The 17,579-nt window shown below is 36.1% G+C and overlaps 3 protein-coding genes across 8 annotated transcripts; 2 read left to right on the top strand and 1 right to left on the bottom strand.

The window, feature by feature from the left end:
- Positions 1-144: 144 nt before the first annotated feature.
- On the top strand, positions 145-1,661 carry LOC104819308 (succinate dehydrogenase [ubiquinone] iron-sulfur subunit 3, mitochondrial). 4 transcript variants are annotated; one of them, XM_010549326.2, is made up of 4 exons: positions 145-512; positions 581-765; positions 951-1,160; positions 1,231-1,661. In XM_010549326.2, the coding sequence occupies exons 1-4, from the start codon at positions 198-200 to the stop codon at positions 1,421-1,423; spliced, it is 903 nt and encodes a 300-aa protein (XP_010547628.1). In that variant the 5' UTR covers positions 145-197; the 3' UTR covers positions 1,424-1,661. The 4 variants fall into 4 exon arrangements, with proteins under 4 accessions (XP_010547628.1, XP_010547626.1, XP_010547629.1 ...); XM_010549324.1 differs by having other exon boundaries at positions 581-819; XM_010549327.2 differs by having other exon boundaries at positions 581-819; positions 942-1,160; positions 1,294-1,661.
- Positions 1,662-7,662: 6,001 nt separating this feature from the next.
- LOC104819307 (probable trehalose-phosphate phosphatase J) lies at positions 7,663-11,187 on the top strand. 2 transcript variants are annotated; one of them, XM_010549322.1, is made up of 12 exons: positions 7,663-7,809; positions 7,936-8,219; positions 8,314-8,454; positions 8,567-8,638; positions 8,760-8,855; positions 8,984-9,040; positions 9,152-9,253; positions 9,378-9,455; positions 9,613-9,682; positions 10,303-10,373; positions 10,522-10,614; positions 10,743-11,187. In XM_010549322.1, exons 2-12 carry the CDS (start codon positions 7,962-7,964, stop codon positions 10,797-10,799), a joined length of 1,095 nt encoding a protein of 364 aa, XP_010547624.1. In that variant the 5' UTR covers positions 7,663-7,809; positions 7,936-7,961; the 3' UTR covers positions 10,800-11,187. The 2 variants fall into 2 exon arrangements, with proteins under 2 accessions (XP_010547624.1, XP_010547623.1); XM_010549321.1 differs by having other exon boundaries at positions 7,663-7,842.
- Positions 11,188-15,023: 3,836 nt separating this feature from the next.
- On the bottom strand, positions 15,024-17,156 carry LOC104819305. Of its 2 annotated transcripts, none has more exons than XM_010549320.2 (5): positions 17,016-17,156; positions 15,867-16,617; positions 15,732-15,785; positions 15,440-15,624; positions 15,024-15,293 (listed from the first exon to the last, which is right to left on the bottom strand). In XM_010549320.2, exons 2-5 carry the CDS (start codon positions 16,615-16,617, stop codon positions 15,210-15,212), a joined length of 1,074 nt encoding a protein of 357 aa, XP_010547622.1. In that variant the 5' UTR covers positions 17,016-17,156; the 3' UTR covers positions 15,024-15,209. The 2 variants fall into 2 exon arrangements, with proteins under 2 accessions (XP_010547622.1, XP_019058688.1); XM_019203143.1 differs by lacking the exon at positions 17,016-17,156 and adding an exon at positions 16,931-17,003.
- Between the last annotated feature and the right edge of the window lie 423 nt (positions 17,157-17,579).

Raw genomic sequence — 17,579 nt, 5'->3', positions numbered from 1 at the left:
AAAACCCGAACTATGTACTGTGTAAGCATACTCTACTGTAGATTAATACTGCAAGTGACACGTTACTCCGTTTTTGTCCACGTGTTGTCGCCATGCACAGTCTCTCTGCATTTTCACCATTTTTATGCGTAGACCAACTCCTCCCAAACGAGAAATCAATCTCTTCACCGAAAAAAAAGGACGCCGGAGAAAAAGAGATGACGACGGCGATGTTGCGGCGGAGCATCTGCGGCACGGTGGCGGCGGAGAGAATCTTGAGAGTAAAGAAGGGATACGGCCACGGCATGAGCAGCGTGACCGGCGGAGATTTTCCGGTTCTAGAAGGGCACGAAGCTGCACAAGAACACGCCCGAGGAGCCCTCAAGACTCACCAGACGACGAAAGAGACATCGAGAGGTTACGACAAAGTGATGATGAAGGAGTTTAGGGTTTACAGATGGAACCCAGACAAGCCGGAAACTAAGCCCTTTCTCCAATCCTTCTTCGTCGACCTCTCCGCATGCGGTCCCATGGTATATATATCTATAAATATATCAGTCTATTATATTAATTAAGTTTAGGTTTTTTTGTAAAAAAAAAGGTATTGGATGCACTGCAAAAGATAAAAGCGGAGGAAGATCCAAGTTTAAGTTATAGAAGGTCATGCAGAGAAGGGATATGTGGGTCGTGTTCCATGAACATCGACGGGACAAACACTGTTGCATGTCTTAAACCCATACATCCAGACACCTCCAAGGCCATCACCATCACTCCCCTTCCTCATATGTACGTCATCAAAGATCTCGTCACCGATCTTACCAATTTTTATCAGCAGCACAAGTAAGGATGTATATATGTATAGCCCACGTTCATCTTATATATATATATATAGTATATATGTGCTCCTCTTGTTTTCGGTCGAGTTTCTGGTCTTGATTCTGAATTGTTCGGGTGGTTTTGAGTGCATGTAGAGCCATAGAACCGTGGTTGAAGACGAAGCGGAAACCTACGGATGGTCGTGAATACAGGCAGTCACCAGCGGACAGGAAGAAGCTGGACGGTCTGTACGAGTGCATTATGTGCGCGTGCTGCAGTGCGGGCTGTCCGGCCTATTGGTGGAATCCCGAAGAGTACAACGGACCGGCGGCTCTCCTCCATGCCTACCGATGGATCCGCGACAGGTAAGAGTTCTATCAATAGAGATCAGACATAAGAGTAATGGGTTCATTATACGATAATATGTGATGGCAGCCGGGACGAGTTCACGGAGGAGAGGCTGCAGGCCATCACAGAAGATAATAAAAAATTGTACAGGTGCAGGGCCATCAAGAACTGTACGGCCACCTGCCCCAAAGGCCTCGACCCTGCCGGCGCCATCTTGCGCATGAAGACCATGCACTTGCGTCACCTCACCGTTGAAAACATCAAAGATGTGGAGAATTGAATCTTTGATGTCTTGAAATACCTGCAAGTCTAGTGGACCGTTGGAAGAGGTTTCCAACAACTTATAATATATAATAATGTACAGATCGTTAGGGAATCTAAGATTATGGGCCTGATCTAAGACCAAGCGGATATATCTCTATTACTTTTTCGTCTGTCCTTTAAAAAAATCTAGAAAATCTAGGTTATGGGCCAGTGCCTGGTCTAGACAATAATATATACATTAAATTTTAACAAGAGCCGAAATTTAAACCGAATAATATATTTTGGTACAAATTTTAGAATAACGAATAAACAGTTTCTGAATCGAACCTTCATCCTAATTTATATCCTAATTGCCAATTTATATTTTAATTGTCAATTGCTCCCTAATTGCCAATTTATATTTTAATTGCCAATTGCTCCCCTCTAGATAGAATCTTCTTATGTTTGCATATGTTTTTTCCTCACACGTTGTGAATAATAATGAAAGAAAAGGAGAGCAGGTGTAATATTTACATTTTAAAGTAATTTTAATAAAATGAAATTTATTCATTGTTTTTATGCTCTTCCTAAAAAAAATCCCAACAACACGCTGGAGAAAATCATTTGTCCGTAAAAAAAGAGGAAACAACCTTAAAGAGGGGACACGTCTGTATGACACGTGGATGAAGATCATTCCGACGTGTTGCCTACCAGGCACAGTTACCAGGGTTGTCCCCACCGCTTCACCGTCTTTAACTGCATGGATCACCATACCTGTATTTAATTTTTTGTTTTCATTATATTCACAAAAATCAATAAAATTAAAATTCTATTTAATTTATGAATTATGATGTATATATATTATATCAATTAAATCGTGTTTGATTATGATGAGATAAGGGGAAACCATCATACTAATCATTACCAGCTAATGGATTAAGATCATAACGATTGGTAAGAGTTCCAAGAATTTTACCAAAAAAAAAAAAGGGTTCCAAGAATAACTGAAATTAGTACGTATATTGATTTTCTTAGGATTTATCAAGCTTTCATGGATATTAATCTTTGGTTAACTAACTTGCAATATTTAATGATTAGTTACGGGCCCATGGGTATAGTTCAATTATCATTCCATTTTTCTCATTCTAAATTTTCGTTTTTTCATATTCTAATTTTGAAATACCATTGCATAAATATTGTTTTTTTTACAAAAACAAAATATATAAAAAAAATATAAGCGGATTTAATTCTAGAAGAAATCATTGCCTTCTGGAAAAGATATTTAGAGTTCATCAATATATAAACACTGAAGAACCAAACTCAGTTTGAAATTTTGTTGTTGCTTAATTTAAATATAAATTTATATATATATATATATATATATATATATATAATCAGAGGAAAAAAAATAGAAAGACGAAGATGGACCCACAAGGGCCGTGGGCCCATTATCAAGACCGAAAGTATAGGGCCGATACGAGACCGTTAGTTCTCCGGCAGTTGTTTCCGTTTACCTGTCATGTGTTTTCTGTCCCCATTTGACTCTCCTATCCAAAGTTTGAACTTTGAATGAGGAAGAGTAAAAAAAACAAATGTACAGTTTGCCGACCCCTCAGAAATTACAGCTTTATTAATTTACGTATTCATATTTATTTTGATATATCTCACGAAATTAATAAATACTTGTAAAGTTTAATATTAATACTTTCTATTTGTTTCCATTAAAATAATATTATTGCGCTGTTTCCAACAAAATGACTTTTTATGTACATTGTATGTTATTGTGTTGATACATTATTATTATTTTTTTTATAAATTGTAAAAATTAGACTATATGTAAATTCCCTAAATACATAATTGTCATATTTCATATTTTCGAACATTTTACAATACACAATAAATATTTTAGACCTTTAAGGAACAGCTATGATTTTCAAGAATACTCATCAAATAGCAGTAAAAAGTAATTGAAAAGAATAGGGATCCACATTAATCCAAAATATTTTTTTTCCTATGACAAAAATTACACAGAACATTATATAGTATAATGTCATCACATGTAAGAGAAGAAAATGACATATTTGGTTTTGTTCAAAATTTGTCCTATCTGCATGAATTGGCATATAAAGGATTAAAGAAGACAAATGAAAAATAAAAAAAAAAAAGGAGAGGGAAAGTGAGAAGAAACATAGAATGAGCTCTTTGCATGTAGATGCGATGCGAGTGTCATTCTTCACTCCATGTGAAGCCTTTACACGTCATTACCACTTCACCTGTTATGTCCATTTTCCCACGTTACAACATGTCGTGACTGATAATTGACCCTACGTGCTTGGAAATTTTTTTTATTATAAGTTTCAATTTCGGAAATAACAAAGCAACATATATATCTATATATAGTCATTTAGATGAAATTAAAGGAATTATTTTATGTTTTTTTAGTTTGGTGTTATGAATTAAAACTATGTCCAAATTAAAATAGATAGATACACATCAATTTCAGAAATGATGAGTCAATCGTTTCAATTCAACTCATTCAAAAAGGGACGCATTTTCAAAGTGGGCCAGGGAAGTGGTATACACGCGCGTGACGAGCCTGTGGGCCTACATGGGCTTCGCACGAGCACTCACAGTCTTGATTTGGTATATACCCAATTCCGAGTGGGGTCCATTCGACAAATTGTCATTGACCAGGATAAACCGGACCCCGGTCCGATTTGCTTTCGATTAAATTGGGTTATGTGGGTGCATGTACGCGTGAACGCGTGTCATTCTTTTATCTTAAATCATAAAAGTTAAAAGGTAATTACGGGAGAAGAAAGGGCAATTAAATTAAAGAGACCCGCCGACCAAGGGAGAAGGTTCAGATACGTGCATGAGTCACACGTGTGGTGTTGGGTTCGAAGCACGACAGAAAGAGTCAAATGGGTCTTGTCGCCTGACACGTTTCGAGTTTTCCCGATGCCTCCCGTCGTTGGACGGCGTATTCTGATAACAACTCTCCTAAGATCCACATTCCACACTCTGAATTATGCAATATGCATGCCATTAATTTATATAACCCAGGCTATAATTGGCGCAACCATCAATTATATATCTGTGAACCTTTAGTCTCTTGCATTGTCAAAAATTTTATTTAAAAAGAGAGATGTGCTTAGTAAGTAAATATATATATATATATATATATATATGTTTCTTGAAGGCTATTGTGGTTATTCATGAATCAGTATTTCTTATGTGATATACATATATATATATATAGTTTGAAGGGTTCCCTTTTTTAAATATAAGATGAATTCGAACGGTATTCAAAAGTTTCTATGCGGATTTGGTTTCAAGTTTTGACGTGCATGCATATAACTTGCCTGTGTGTGGAAAAACGTTTGTCTTCATACACTTTATAATATATTTCCTGTGGATGGGAAATCTTTGTTGGGCAATAAAATTTTTATGCATAATAAATTTTTTTAAAAATAGAAAATATTTGGAAATCATCGAGATATTTTGTTATTAGAGATATATGCGGATATTATTAATATATATCTTATACAATAAACAAATAAAAAATAATTTATGAAAAGTCACTTGCGGAGTGACCAAACATATAATTAAACTCAATACGCATGCCTATGGCCTATGGGCTTATAAGAAAACAAAAAGAAACAATAACGCATATGATGACGGTGAGAACAAGATCAAGAGGAAGATTAAAAGCGTAGATTTTGCCGAGAAACACGGGTTCGCTTTCCAGTTACTAACCTTTTGGGTTTTAATTTTATAATAGCATGCAATCGGAACCTTATAATATTTTTTAAAAAAAAAACCTGTATTTATTTGCAGCTTTATCTCGCCTTTTTCTTGTAGTGAAGAAGTTATTTAAAATAAGGAAAATAAAACTCAATGGGTTTTAAGAGGGTTGAAAGAATCTATATCTCTGGGATCGCCCGTGAATCCTGTCATTTGCCCAATAAACAATTGATAATATGTAAGCATACGTCATCCGTATGTGATGTCCGAATGACTTTGTATGTGTCGTGTTTATGTATTTGATAGTGTGTGTGTGTATATATGTATGTATATATATATATATATCTTTTTTTTGTTGTTGTTGTTGCCAATGGATGTATTTTACCAAAGCTTAGACCAAAAAGTCGTCGTGTATTTACACTAAATATATTCGTTTGATGGCGTTCACATTGGGGCTCAACATACATTGAACCAGAAAAAAAAAATGCATGCACATGGCGGAAAAAGAAAGGTTATAGGAAAGTCTCGCCATAACTCTTGTTCGATTTAAATTGATCCCCATAACAATATCTTCAGTAGCGTCAATTGCCAACAGATTCGACCATATAAGGAATACTGATCTCTTATCGAGTTCGAATGTTTCCTTTTGCTTAAACACTTTCACATGGAACAAAAATACCCGAAAATATACCTTTCAAAATCTCGCCTAATCGCATAATTATTTAGAGTTTGAATGTTTATACATATACATATATATATATTAATAAATTACCATCCGGCAGTAGAATTCAGATGGTGAAAATTTGACCGTCACATGCGAAGGAATCAAATTTTGGAACTAGAAGATGGTACGAACAAAGGCTGCTTCAATTAGGTGTCGTATCCTCTTCCTAGTCAAATGTCCAGTTCCGGTCTCCAAGAATCTTATTCGTATTCTTGTCAAACAAGCAAGACTTCCATTGGTCGTCTTCTCCGACATTATAAATTTTAAAAGTCATAATGATTAAAATAAACTTTTCCACATGGTTAGTTTCCTAACCTGTTTGCTTTGTAATTTTGCAAGTGTTTTTATTACAGAAAATTCGATATTCTTCTGACTTTAGAACTAAACCGAAAATAATTTATGTATCAATCTGAAATTAATTTCGCAGCTGGTTTTAGGTGCTGTTAGTTTCTAGATGTCAGATTCCAAGGGGCGCATTATTGGACTTGTGATGTGTTTGTGTGTGTATGTTACCTCGTACTATATTATGTCATATCCCCCCACCCCCCATTATTTTGGCAATTCTCGTTTCTATGTATTTTGTGTTTTAAACAAAGCACGTAATCATTCAGAAAACCGTGTACATAAATCGATCGGGACCCATGAACTTGATAAACCATTGACTTATGGGTTCCCGTAAGATTTATAAGCTTTCGAGTACGGTCGGAAATCATTCACCATCGCGCACGTACGTACGGATCATTCATCCGAGCCAGTACGGGCCATATACTCAGAAAAACTATGGGTATTTAGATTTATTATTAAAACCTTCGGATATTTTATTTTAAAATTTGCATTCCAAATTTAATATTTACTACGGGTATCCGAAATAATATTTGTGTATTCGGTGGTATCCGCATCTAGATAAATATAATTTTTTTTAGACGATATTGTAAAATGTGAAATTATTTCATCAAAAACAATTATATTTTATGAAAATATTATATAGATGGAAGGTATAATTATTTATAACAAAACTAAATAGGTTTCTTACGAGTACTTGTTTTTAAAAATTCTATTACTCTTATATGAATTCGGATTCGTTGTTGTTTGGAGATTCGTATTTGGATTCGGATTCGAATGGATGTGAGTATTCTAAAATCGGATATCCCGTCCTACCACATATCTTTGTTTCTCTTGACATATTATTATACCATTGTATATCAAATAATAAATGATCTAAATAAATTGTGTCTGAATTCCATAACATAATTAGTAGAACGCTGAAAATACTAGGTATTTAATGTCTACGCGTAGATTCAGACCATAAGAGAGTAATTATATTAAGGCCATACACATTGGAATCATATGCACAGATTATTCTTCCACGAATGATACATAAACCACACCGTTAGTTTTCCTTTTTGGTAAGTCACGAAATAATTTTACCGGAATAATTCTGTAACGATGTATTTGGGGATATGACAAACAAAAGTAATAAAAATGCAATGTATAACTCAAAGTGGGCAATTGTTATTTCAACTGCGTCCGATTCGTTGCTGAGATGATTCAATGGTCCTTGTCCTTGGATTTGATTATTCGTTCCATCATATTCGGTGACATTAGCTTACATTAGACGACGACGTACACGAAAGACACAGAGAGAGAGCGTGTGTGTCTGGGCCGTGGGGACCCCGTGGGGATATGGGACCCACATGGGCATGGCCGGCTACAAGGGACCCAGGAGATGGGGCCTACGGGTCCCACACCTATCGCTATATTAACCAGCCACTCGGTCTTCCCTCTCCCTCACATCCCCACCATCTCTCTCTCCATCCTCTTCGAAGAGTGGCAAACACTTGGGATTCTAAGAACAGAGCATCTTTTTTCCCCCCTTCTCGTTTGTTCTCTCTGTCCTCTCAAATCCACTTTTTTTTTTTTTGGGGCAACCTTAATCGCATTCCCGAAAACAGGTATTCTCTTCAAACCCTAGTTTCCTCAAATGGGTAAGTCTCAAATTTCTCGATTTCGTCGTTTTTTCATGTCCTGGAGGAACCATTTCACCCTCTGTGCTGAATATTCTCCCCCTCTGTTTTCAGTGAGTTTTGTGGAGAAGAGAGAGAGAATGGCCAGCCAAAACGTCGTCGCATCGGAAGCCAAGTCCGGGATCATCACCGTCACCGTCGCCGTCGCCAACCCCTCCGCCCAGAAACCTCCGACGGCGCCTGGTTACATCTCGATTTCCAGGAAGAAGCTCCTCCATAACCTCGAAATCAATGGCGGCCACAGAATCAACGCCTGGGTCGACTCCATGCGCGCTTCGTCCCCTACCCACCTCAAATCTGTTCCTTCTCTTTCCCCCGAGGAGCGAAACTCTTGGATCGTAAGTTCCGACACAAAAAAAAGACATGAATGGTTAAATAAAAACAAAAAGAAAGTCAATTACAGAACTGGTTTTCCTTCTGTCCTTTCGACAGATACAGCATCCCTCGGCGCTGGACATGTTCGAGCAGATCATCGAAGCTTCGAGAGGGAAACAAATCGTTATGTTCTTGGACTACGATGGCACGCTCTCTCCCATCGTCGACGACCCCGAACGAGCCTTCATGTCGAGCAAGGTTTCCTTTTTTTTTCTTCGATTTCCATCATAATTAAATCCATACCATTTCTTTGTCTATTTACTTTTATATATACACATCTATATCACCGTGCTCTGTTTTCTTGTTGCAGATGAGAAGAACAGTGAGAAAGCTGGCCAAGTGTTTCCCGACTGCCATAGTGAGCGGGAGATGTAGAGACAAGGTACATTGAAGGGTTACCATTTATAGAACTCCCATCCATAAAACATTGAAGGATTTCCATAAAACACTTTCTATTTTCAGAAACTAATCGTTTTTTGTCTGGGTGGGATTTTTTTTTTTAGGTTTATAACTTTGTGAAGCTTGCAGAGCTGTATTATGCTGGTAGCCATGGAATGGACATCAAAGGCCCTACCAAAGGCTCCTCCAAATACCAGAAGGTAGACACACACACCCATTCATCAACGTATTTATTAATTACTTGTTTACTATTTAAATCGAAATTTCCAACAAAAATTGCCGTGGAATCCTAAGTTTATTTACGTAAGGCTTGATGTTCGTTTTTCAGGACAACCCATCTGTTGTGTTCCAACCAGCGAGCGAGTTTCTTCCCATTATCGACGAGGTAAAACCATTTCTTCCGTAATTTCTAATTATAACGTATGTGTTTATAGAAATATATATTAATACATACGAACTTGTTATGATTGCTTTCTCGTAAAATTATGTTGAAAAGGTTTATAAAGAGCTCGTGGATAAAACAAAATCAACCCCCGGAGCCATGGTGGAGAACAACAAGTTCTGTCTCTCTGTTCACTTCCGATGTGTCGATGAGAAGGTATTACAACAAAGACATATATATATATGTATGTATGTGTATGCACATGCACATGTGTAAAAAAAATAAAAGAGAATAATAATAAGAAACTAACTGTAAATAATATTTATTTATTTTTTTCCAGAAATGGAGCGAATTGGCTCTACAGGTTCGGTCGGTCATTAAGGAGTACCCAAAGTTGAGGCTGACCCAAGGTCGGAAGGTATGACGTTAAACTCTCTTATTGGTCGGGATATACATTTAATTTAATTTAATTTGTGTAAATCGATAATTCTAATTCGATAATGTAGTCTTACATACGCGTATCGATATCACGTTTTTATTTTATTAATTAAAAATTTTGTTTTTGGACCGTGCAGGTATTAGAAATCCGTCCGACAATTAAGTGGGACAAAGGGAAGGCCCTTGAGTTCTTGTTAGAGTCACTTGGTGAGTGAGCTCTCTCTTTTTCTGTCTTTTCTTTCACCTAAATAAAACTATTTTTTTTAGGAAATATTCCAAAATAATACATGAACTTCTCAATTTTGACAAAATAAAACCTGAACTTTGTTTTTTATCAAATAAAACCTGAACTTCATGTTACAATAAAAAATAAACCTGAACTTTATAATCTTTGTCATTTTTAACCTTATTACTAACGTGACGTTCCGACATTCTATGTGGCAAGTCAATATTTTGACCATATTTGACACATCATCGTCCACGTGTCACGATATCGGAATGTCATGTCAGCAGCAGGGTTAAAAACGATAAAGATTATAAAATTCAGGTTTATTTTTTACTAAAAAATGAAGTTCAAGTTTTATTTGATAAAAAACAAAGTTTAAGTTTTATTTTGTCAAAATTGAAAAGTTCAGATATTATTTTAGGATTTTTCCTTTTTTTATGAAACTAATAATAATTTCTCATCATTATGGCCATCATGAATTTGCTTCTCTAAAAAGGCCAATTAATTATAAAAAATTTCGCGGATGATACTAGAATTTCTGTAGACTTAGCAATCATTTCAAAACATGTTCACAACTCAATTTGTGTTTTGTTTGATACAGGATTTGGAGATTGTAACAATGTTTTTCCGGTTTACATCGGCGATGATCGGACCGATGAAGATGCATTTAAGGTATTCAAAATTAATTGTGTATATATATATATATATATACTGTTATGTCTACAATTTTTTTTCCCAATTGCGTATTAAAGTTACTATAATTGATTCTTATATTAACGAACTCAACACCGTTTTTTTATATGTTGCCGTGAATAATTAGATGCTAAGAGAAAGAGGGCAAGGCTTTGGCATTCTTGTCTCAAAGTTCCCAAAGGAAACCAACGCGTCTTATTCTTTGCAAGAACCCACCCAGGCAATACTCGTATATATATATACTTAATTATATATGTACATGCATGTACTCGTGTATACATACATATATACATGTTTTTGCAATAATTTTGTGCTGATTATATATTTTTATAATTATTGTTTCTATAGGTGATGGATTTTTTGCGACGGTTGGTGGACTGGAAACAAATGCATCCAAGAATGTGAATGCGAACTATGAAATAACTATATATATAGTAGTACGTAGACCTTTCGAAATAAAATATTATCAAACGGATATATATATATATATAGATAAACATGCAGGTATACGCTTAAACCTTTCATGGAACGTCGTAAAAGGACATATGGGGCAAGTTCTTGACATGCCCGTGACTGTTCTTTGTTCGTCATATTGTTTTTAGGAAAAAAAGACGAACAATATGATATATGTATATATGTATACATATGTATGACCGCAGAGAATATGAGAGGTCTATTTTATGTAGGCTCGAGGGTCTTTGTACTCTTATAGCTAGGTTTGTGGAATGGTATATTTTGTAAATTTATTAATATGCAAATGTGTATTAATTAAAACAGAGTCATAATTCTCGCTTCTCCTTTTGTCACCGCGTTTTAATTATATCATATATTTTTTTATGGAACGTTAAATTTTAAGAAATTCCATGAAAATTCAAATATTAGTCTAAATATATCACATAAATATCACGATTCTAAAATTGCTAAATAAACACCTCAATTTATTAATTTTTTATTATACTACATAAATCATGACAGTGTTATCGATGCGACCTTTTGATATAAATTGATCAACTTGGGATGTTTATTTGACACTTTAAAAATAGAGATATTTATATTGCACATCTATAAATAAATAAAAAGGAAAGTAAAAGCCAAAATAAAAGCTATAGCAACAGTCAGACAAAAGGGTGCAAAATTTTATATATATATATGTGCGCATATATATATATATATATATATATATATAATGTGAATAAATTGGACTTTGATGAATATATGTCGTTGTCGGTGTACTTGTCGACCGAAACTTTGACACATATCACCGTGGAACATGTCAGACAATGACATATCCAAATTTGTCTGTTACTTTCAAAGTCTGAGAACATTTAAATTTAGTGCAATCTTTGGTTAGTAATTAATGACAGAGACAAACCCTCGAATTTCCAAGTTTTTTTTTGTTTGAAGTGAAGTCCTGTTCCAGTTCTACTACATTACATGCATGCCTTTTGTTTAATTCATGATACTAACGTTACTATAAAGATTTAAACAAGGTTTTATATATAACGTATAAATTTGCATTCGATATGCTGATGGCTATATATAAATTGCTAGGCTTTTATTATTATATGTATATAAGTTTAACATATATACGAAGACGGTTACAGTTTCTATGTTTTTATGGTAAAAATTGACATCAAACTTTACGTTGAAATATTTGGTGAGGCGATAAGATAAGAGATAACGGATAACATGAGTACCTTTACAAATTAAGGGAATCAAACGGATTAGATTTTCCTTTCTTAAACCATTACTTCACTTGCTACATTGCGAGCTATCTATCTCTATATCGTAATTTCGGATTATATATCTTGGCATTTACCTTAATTTAACACATAGGATAAACTAATGACAAGTGCTATATCTGTTAAATATGTGTATTTCGAACAACTTGAGCAAAATTAATCCAAACCCTTAATTAGACTTGCGTATGATTTACTTTCCTTCAAAAATATGCGTATAGTGTATAAATATCTCTTTGTAACAAAGACAATGCATGCGACTTAGTCAACTTTTTTTTTGTTGTTGTAACGATAAGGTTCACTAGGTTAATTTCGGTCCAACTTATCCCATATATATAGGTCCGGAAGCGGCCTTTGGAACAATTAAATTGCACCTTCCATTCCGCCAATCGACTCGAACATGGGATTTCTAAGACTAGTGAGCCCCAAACTAACATCTACGAGTTACAAAGTAAATTAGTAAACTTATATAGATAGTTTATATATATATATATAAGCGACCTTAAATTATATGTGGTATATGTTGAATCATTTGATCGGAATAAAAGACGATTCTTTTGATGATATTGAGATTGGTCAATCGATTTTATTTTGTAATTAACGATGTAAAGATAATTAGCTTTCGACATAATAATTCGTACAGATCATGTAGAAAGTATTACTATATCCATAGTTTTTTTTCCCTTCTTTATCGGGCATTGAGGATTAGGAATATGGTGGGGAAAAGAAAATCCATCAATCTAAGAAATCTTAGTTATAAAGTAAGAAGTGAGGAGTTGGAATCCACTCAAAAGAGGGCCGTGTCCACGTGTTGAAAAACACACACAAAACATGAAAATAAAAAAAAAGATTCAAAGAAAGACAAAAAAAAAAAGATGACAAAGACGAATCCAAACTCTTTAAGTGTTGACAAACTAAACTCAGTTTCTCTCTTTCGAACGTGGAAAGATGGTCTCCTCCACCATTACTCAACCATCGCAATCCTTGGCGCCTCTAACTGAAATAATAATAATAATAATATTATTATTATACCCTAATAATACTTTATTAAACTCTCCATTATTGGCGAAGAGCGATTAACCACATATATATGTCAGAAAAAACTCATGTATGTTATGGTATATTAAATCAAGAACACAGTTTGATATGAATACGTGGAACTTTTGTCATATTTTTAATGAGCCATGTGAGGGAGCTATAAGGGACGTGCCCATTAATTTATTAGGGTACATGAAACTGTAACCCTTATCATATTGGTCGCTTTGTTTATTATTGGGGTCCTCGGCCATACGATCGAGATCAGGGGAAGGTTTTCTTGTTCCTCCTCTTTTTTCATATAAAAAACCAAAATGTTTACTTTTTATTTTTATTTTTAATTTGAAGAAAACTAATAAAGTAATGCAATGTTGCATGGGAAGTATGGTCCTTTGAAGCTCATCTCCCATAGTTTTTTTTACACGTGTAGTTTTGCATGGGAACTTGGTCCCTGCTTTGAGGGTCGAGCCTAATTTACACTGCTATTATATATATCAATATATGTATATATACATTGAATACATACAAGGTTATGTATACATGTATTTGCGTTGAAAGATATACTACTAGGTTTTATGTTCTTAAGAAAAATGTCACCAAAATTTTGTTGAAATAGAAAAAGGCATATTTTTTTTTTCGAGTAAGCAAAAGGTATCCAATTTCTTATTTAAAATTCTAATTCGAATAAAAATTTGCAAGTGGGAAAAACAAAATCAACAGAATTTGTGAGAAGGTGCATAAGTAAGTGGGCTATTTCTCATGACAATTTAAGATATTGGGCCCTTCACATTTCTCGGTACTTAGTAGACATGGCATGGGCCCGACATTCAGATAACCGGGTCCGGTTTTTTTAAGCTGGGAAAAACAGGTTCTTGCTCCATTTTGGGCACTTCAGGCTCTGCTTCATAAACTACAGAGAAGCCCTCACCTGTTTTTGCCAGATTCTTGAACTCCGTCCAAGGTAAGTTGTCCAAGATGGCCTGAAGCTTCTTGTTTACCAGACGGCGGCAATGGATTGTAGTCGACATGGCGCGTGTGGTAAGGGAAGTTGAGACACGCAAAGTCTCCACGGAGCTTGAAAGCGGCCTGGTCGTAGGCCAAGGTGGTTGGTTCCGCGGTTGCGAACGTACCAAACCATAACCGGGTCCGGTTTTTAGGTAACCGGATCTCGGCCACCCATTTGCCCCAATGCCTTTGTGTTACCCCTCGGTAAAGCTTTGTCGGTTTGCTTAGCCCGGATGTTGCACTTGCAGCTGTGTTCTTCATTGGGATTCACTTTGCAGTGAGAAGATGGAGCCTTATGGCTTCTGTGGCGACCTTGGTTTTGGTTCTGCCTGAAGTAGAATCCGGTTTGTATTCGCAGGATTTGAGCTGGAGTAAGTTGGTTTAAACCAATCGGACCGGTCTGGTGAAGACCCATATGGGTTGGCACCGGTACATGCCGGTTAGTGAAATTAGGGGTTAAGCTAGGTTTAAAAGAAGAAGAAGAAGGTGGTTCCATGAAAGGTTCAAGAGCTTCCATGAACTCATCTCTGCAACTAATGGCGTCCAAAGCTGTGGCCATTTGAACAGAGAAAAAATATATATATATTTTTTTTTGTAATTCCTACAAAATGGGAGAAAACGAGAGAGAATCTTGGGTTTGAGAATTCGTCATAGCTTTGCCTTATATACGAGTGAACTCAGCTACTGGGTTTTGTCTAGTGAAGGGTGACGTCATTTCGCAAAAAAAAATTATTAGTTTTTTTTCCATTTTTTTGTAAGGCGGTGAAATTGATTAAATTTTTTTTTTGTTTAATTAGAACCTTTATATGGAAATTTAAAATTTGTCCAATTTCAAGCTAAATCTTCAATCGATTACAAATATACACTGGAATTAGAGTTGAAATCATCTTTAAGAGTTGTAATCTTGAAAAGAGGGTGGAATAAGCAGGAAAAGATTTCGTGAAACAGGAATTACAGAGGCTATTAACGAGTTGAAAAGCAGAGACGACGTTCGAAGTCTTACAGTCTCAAAGCAGTAAAGATTTGCTCCATCGATCTATTGCTGAGGCGTTTTTGAAGCTCTTTCCAGATCCATCTTGCAATTATCCCGCAACTCTATCATGGCGACGAAGCTCATTTGCTGCAAATTGGAATATATAACAGACATCATCTCAAATACACAACGTAACATATATGTGTGTGTGTGTATGTATATATATATGTATGTACCTTTGTAGGAAAATAAGGTTTTTGCTGAGAAAACGGCGGAAGATTTGAGATACTTACAAGATGGTTACTTTCGCGTGATAGGATATCACCCATGTTAAGAAAGAGTGATCTCCATTGAGACACGAGATCAGACTCCAGTTTGATGGAACTGGTTGAGTTCGCAGAGCCATGAAAACCTGTCTGCTTTCCTCTAGAATTCCTCTGGATCAAGCTTGCAGCCTCTTTCTGACTCTTCTTCAACACTATTTTTTTATATATAAAAAAAATGAAATGGAGCAAAAACATCGATCTTACCATACACGGATCACAGTTATCTAACACAGAGCTCGAAAGGTCTGACGTGAGTTACCAGATAATCGGCCTTTGATATCCTGGTAATGAAGATCCGACCAGATATATGCAGCTGAAAAGATCGAGTATAGCCACAATCGAATTAGATCAAATCAAGTGAGACGATCGATCAGAAGTTAAGAAAATCAGAAACCTTTCAGGCAAAATGAACAAGAGCAAGATTTCAGAAGGTCAGCTCCCATATTGTGATCCACATGTCCCATCCTGTCAATGGATGAACATCTACTCATTTCAAACGATCTGAAACCCTGGGAATCAGGCAACTCCCGGCCTCGTGTAGCTTCATCTCCCCCCGTCGTCAATATATCACAACCTTCGGAACCGGTACTGAAAACAGGTTTGGCTATGCCCTCACCAGTAACATTGCATTCATTTTCGGTAGAGGGCATGTCCGATGTGTCTTTCTCACTATGTTCTAAACATGGCTGCACAGAATTACTAGATGACATGTATCGGTCCTTCTCACCATCTTCGTTGGCAATCTCCACTGCAGCATTACCGTCGCCAGCTTTAAGAGATTGAGCATCAACGTCTAACGCATCTTCTGCATGATTAGATTCCTCGGGTTCTTTTCCAACAACACGTGCAGTATTTTCAACGGGCGAACAACCAGAACAGGTGTTATCTTCGAAAGGGGAAGAACCTGTGTTGCTATCACTTCCTCTAGAACTCTCCTTGACCAAGTCCTCTACAACTAAACATAACCTCTTTGAGAATTTCACCCCCGATTTCTCCCGCACGGCTGTATTACCAGACTCATCACCAGATTTGAGTAGAAAATCACCCAGAATCGAAGATATTCCTCTTTTGCTGGGGAGGTTAGTCATATCACCCAAAGTGGGGCGTGCTTCCTTGGAACCTACGCTGCAGCTACCTCCAGTCATCTTAAAATCACCCAACCACGACAAGAGAGAAAATTTTAGATTCCGAACACAAAATGCACGAAAGACAAATTTCCAAGATGAATTTCACCTGTAAGAGATTAACATAGTACGAGAAAGATGATGACTATCTCAATCGATTAACCCTAGAACCTCATACGCATGGGTAAGAAGTAGCCCAGCCAAACCCGACGAGTGTACATTACGCCAAAATAAATAAATTTTAACAAAACCCACTTCAAAAACTCAAATTTGCAACCGGAATTTACACAATGCAAGGGGATGAGTGAATTCGAACAGAAGAAGGAGAAGATACCGTAAAACCAAAAGGTTAAATTTCGATACGAAGATAACGAAATGGAGACTATCGGCCCATATAATTTACTGAAGAGATTACGGACCTAGGCATCGACAGAATCCGTTACAGGGCAAAATCTGCAGGATCTGCGAGGACAATCGTTGTAGAATACTTCCAGTGAGAGTGACGAAATTAGGGTTTTGATTTCGTTGAGGCGGGAACTGTATGCATTTTCCGAATTCTTATCTCGATACCTTCACCCGCGTTTCGGATTCTAACTTTGCGTCGGAGAGCGCGTGTTCGGCACTTGCGACTTTGGGCCGGATTTACAAACTGTAGGACATGATAGCCCATTAATGGCCCAATTTATATAAAAGAAATAAATTACTGGGCCCTATATTTATAACGGCCCACTTGTCTACTGAGCTTCGTATTTACGATTTCAAGAAATTTCTAAAACGCAGCTGCACCATTAGGCACGTCATATATTATTCCATTTATAGTATGGTTTCATTCTAACAGTCTCACCAGCCGAAGAGACTCCCAACAACAACAATACATAAAAAAAATATATAACGACAATAACAAGAACGAGTATATATATATATATATATATATATATATATATATATATATATATATATAAAGAAAAAGACATTAACTAGAA

The sequence above is a fragment of the Tarenaya hassleriana genome, unplaced genomic scaffold, assembly GCF_000463585.1.
Source record: "Tarenaya hassleriana unplaced genomic scaffold, ASM46358v1 Cleome3, whole genome shotgun sequence".
In the NCBI taxonomy this organism is placed as follows: Eukaryota; Viridiplantae; Streptophyta; class Magnoliopsida; order Brassicales; family Cleomaceae; genus Tarenaya; species Tarenaya hassleriana.
Note: the sequence above shows the minus strand (reverse complement) of the source record. Positions and strands in the feature narration are given on the sequence as shown.

What these genes read in the sequence shown, in the direction of transcription:
- LOC104819308 (XM_010549323.2), top strand. Translation starts at nt 198, where the DNA reads ATGACGACGGCGATGTTGCGGCGGAGCATCTGCGGCACGGTGGCGGCG. An exon ending in AATTTTTATCAGCAGCACAA is followed by an intron (nt 820 to 941) that starts GTAAGGATGTAT and finishes GGTGGTTTTGAG; the next exon opens with TGCATGTAGAGCCATAGAAC. An exon ending in TACCGATGGATCCGCGACAG is followed by an intron (nt 1,161 to 1,230) that starts GTAAGAGTTCTA and finishes ATGTGATGGCAG; the next exon opens with CCGGGACGAGTTCACGGAGG.
- LOC104819307 (XM_010549321.1), top strand. An exon ending in AGGAGCGAAACTCTTGGATC is followed by an intron (nt 8,220 to 8,313) that starts GTAAGTTCCGAC and finishes TCCTTTCGACAG; the next exon opens with ATACAGCATCCCTCGGCGCT. An exon ending in GTTCTTGTTAGAGTCACTTG is followed by an intron (nt 9,683 to 10,302) that starts GTGAGTGAGCTC and finishes TGTTTGATACAG; the next exon opens with GATTTGGAGATTGTAACAAT.
- LOC104819305 (XM_010549320.2), bottom strand. Translation starts at nt 16,617, where the DNA reads ATGACTGGAGGTAGCTGCAGCGTAGGTTCCAAGGAAGCACGCCCCACT. An exon ending in TTGTTCATTTTGCCTGAAAG is followed by an intron (nt 15,786 to 15,866) that starts GTTTCTGATTTT and finishes CGATCTTTTCAG; the next exon opens with CTGCATATATCTGGTCGGAT. An exon ending in TATCAAAGGCCGATTATCTG is followed by an intron (nt 15,625 to 15,731) that starts GTAACTCACGTC and finishes ATAAAAAAATAG; the next exon opens with TGTTGAAGAAGAGTCAGAAA.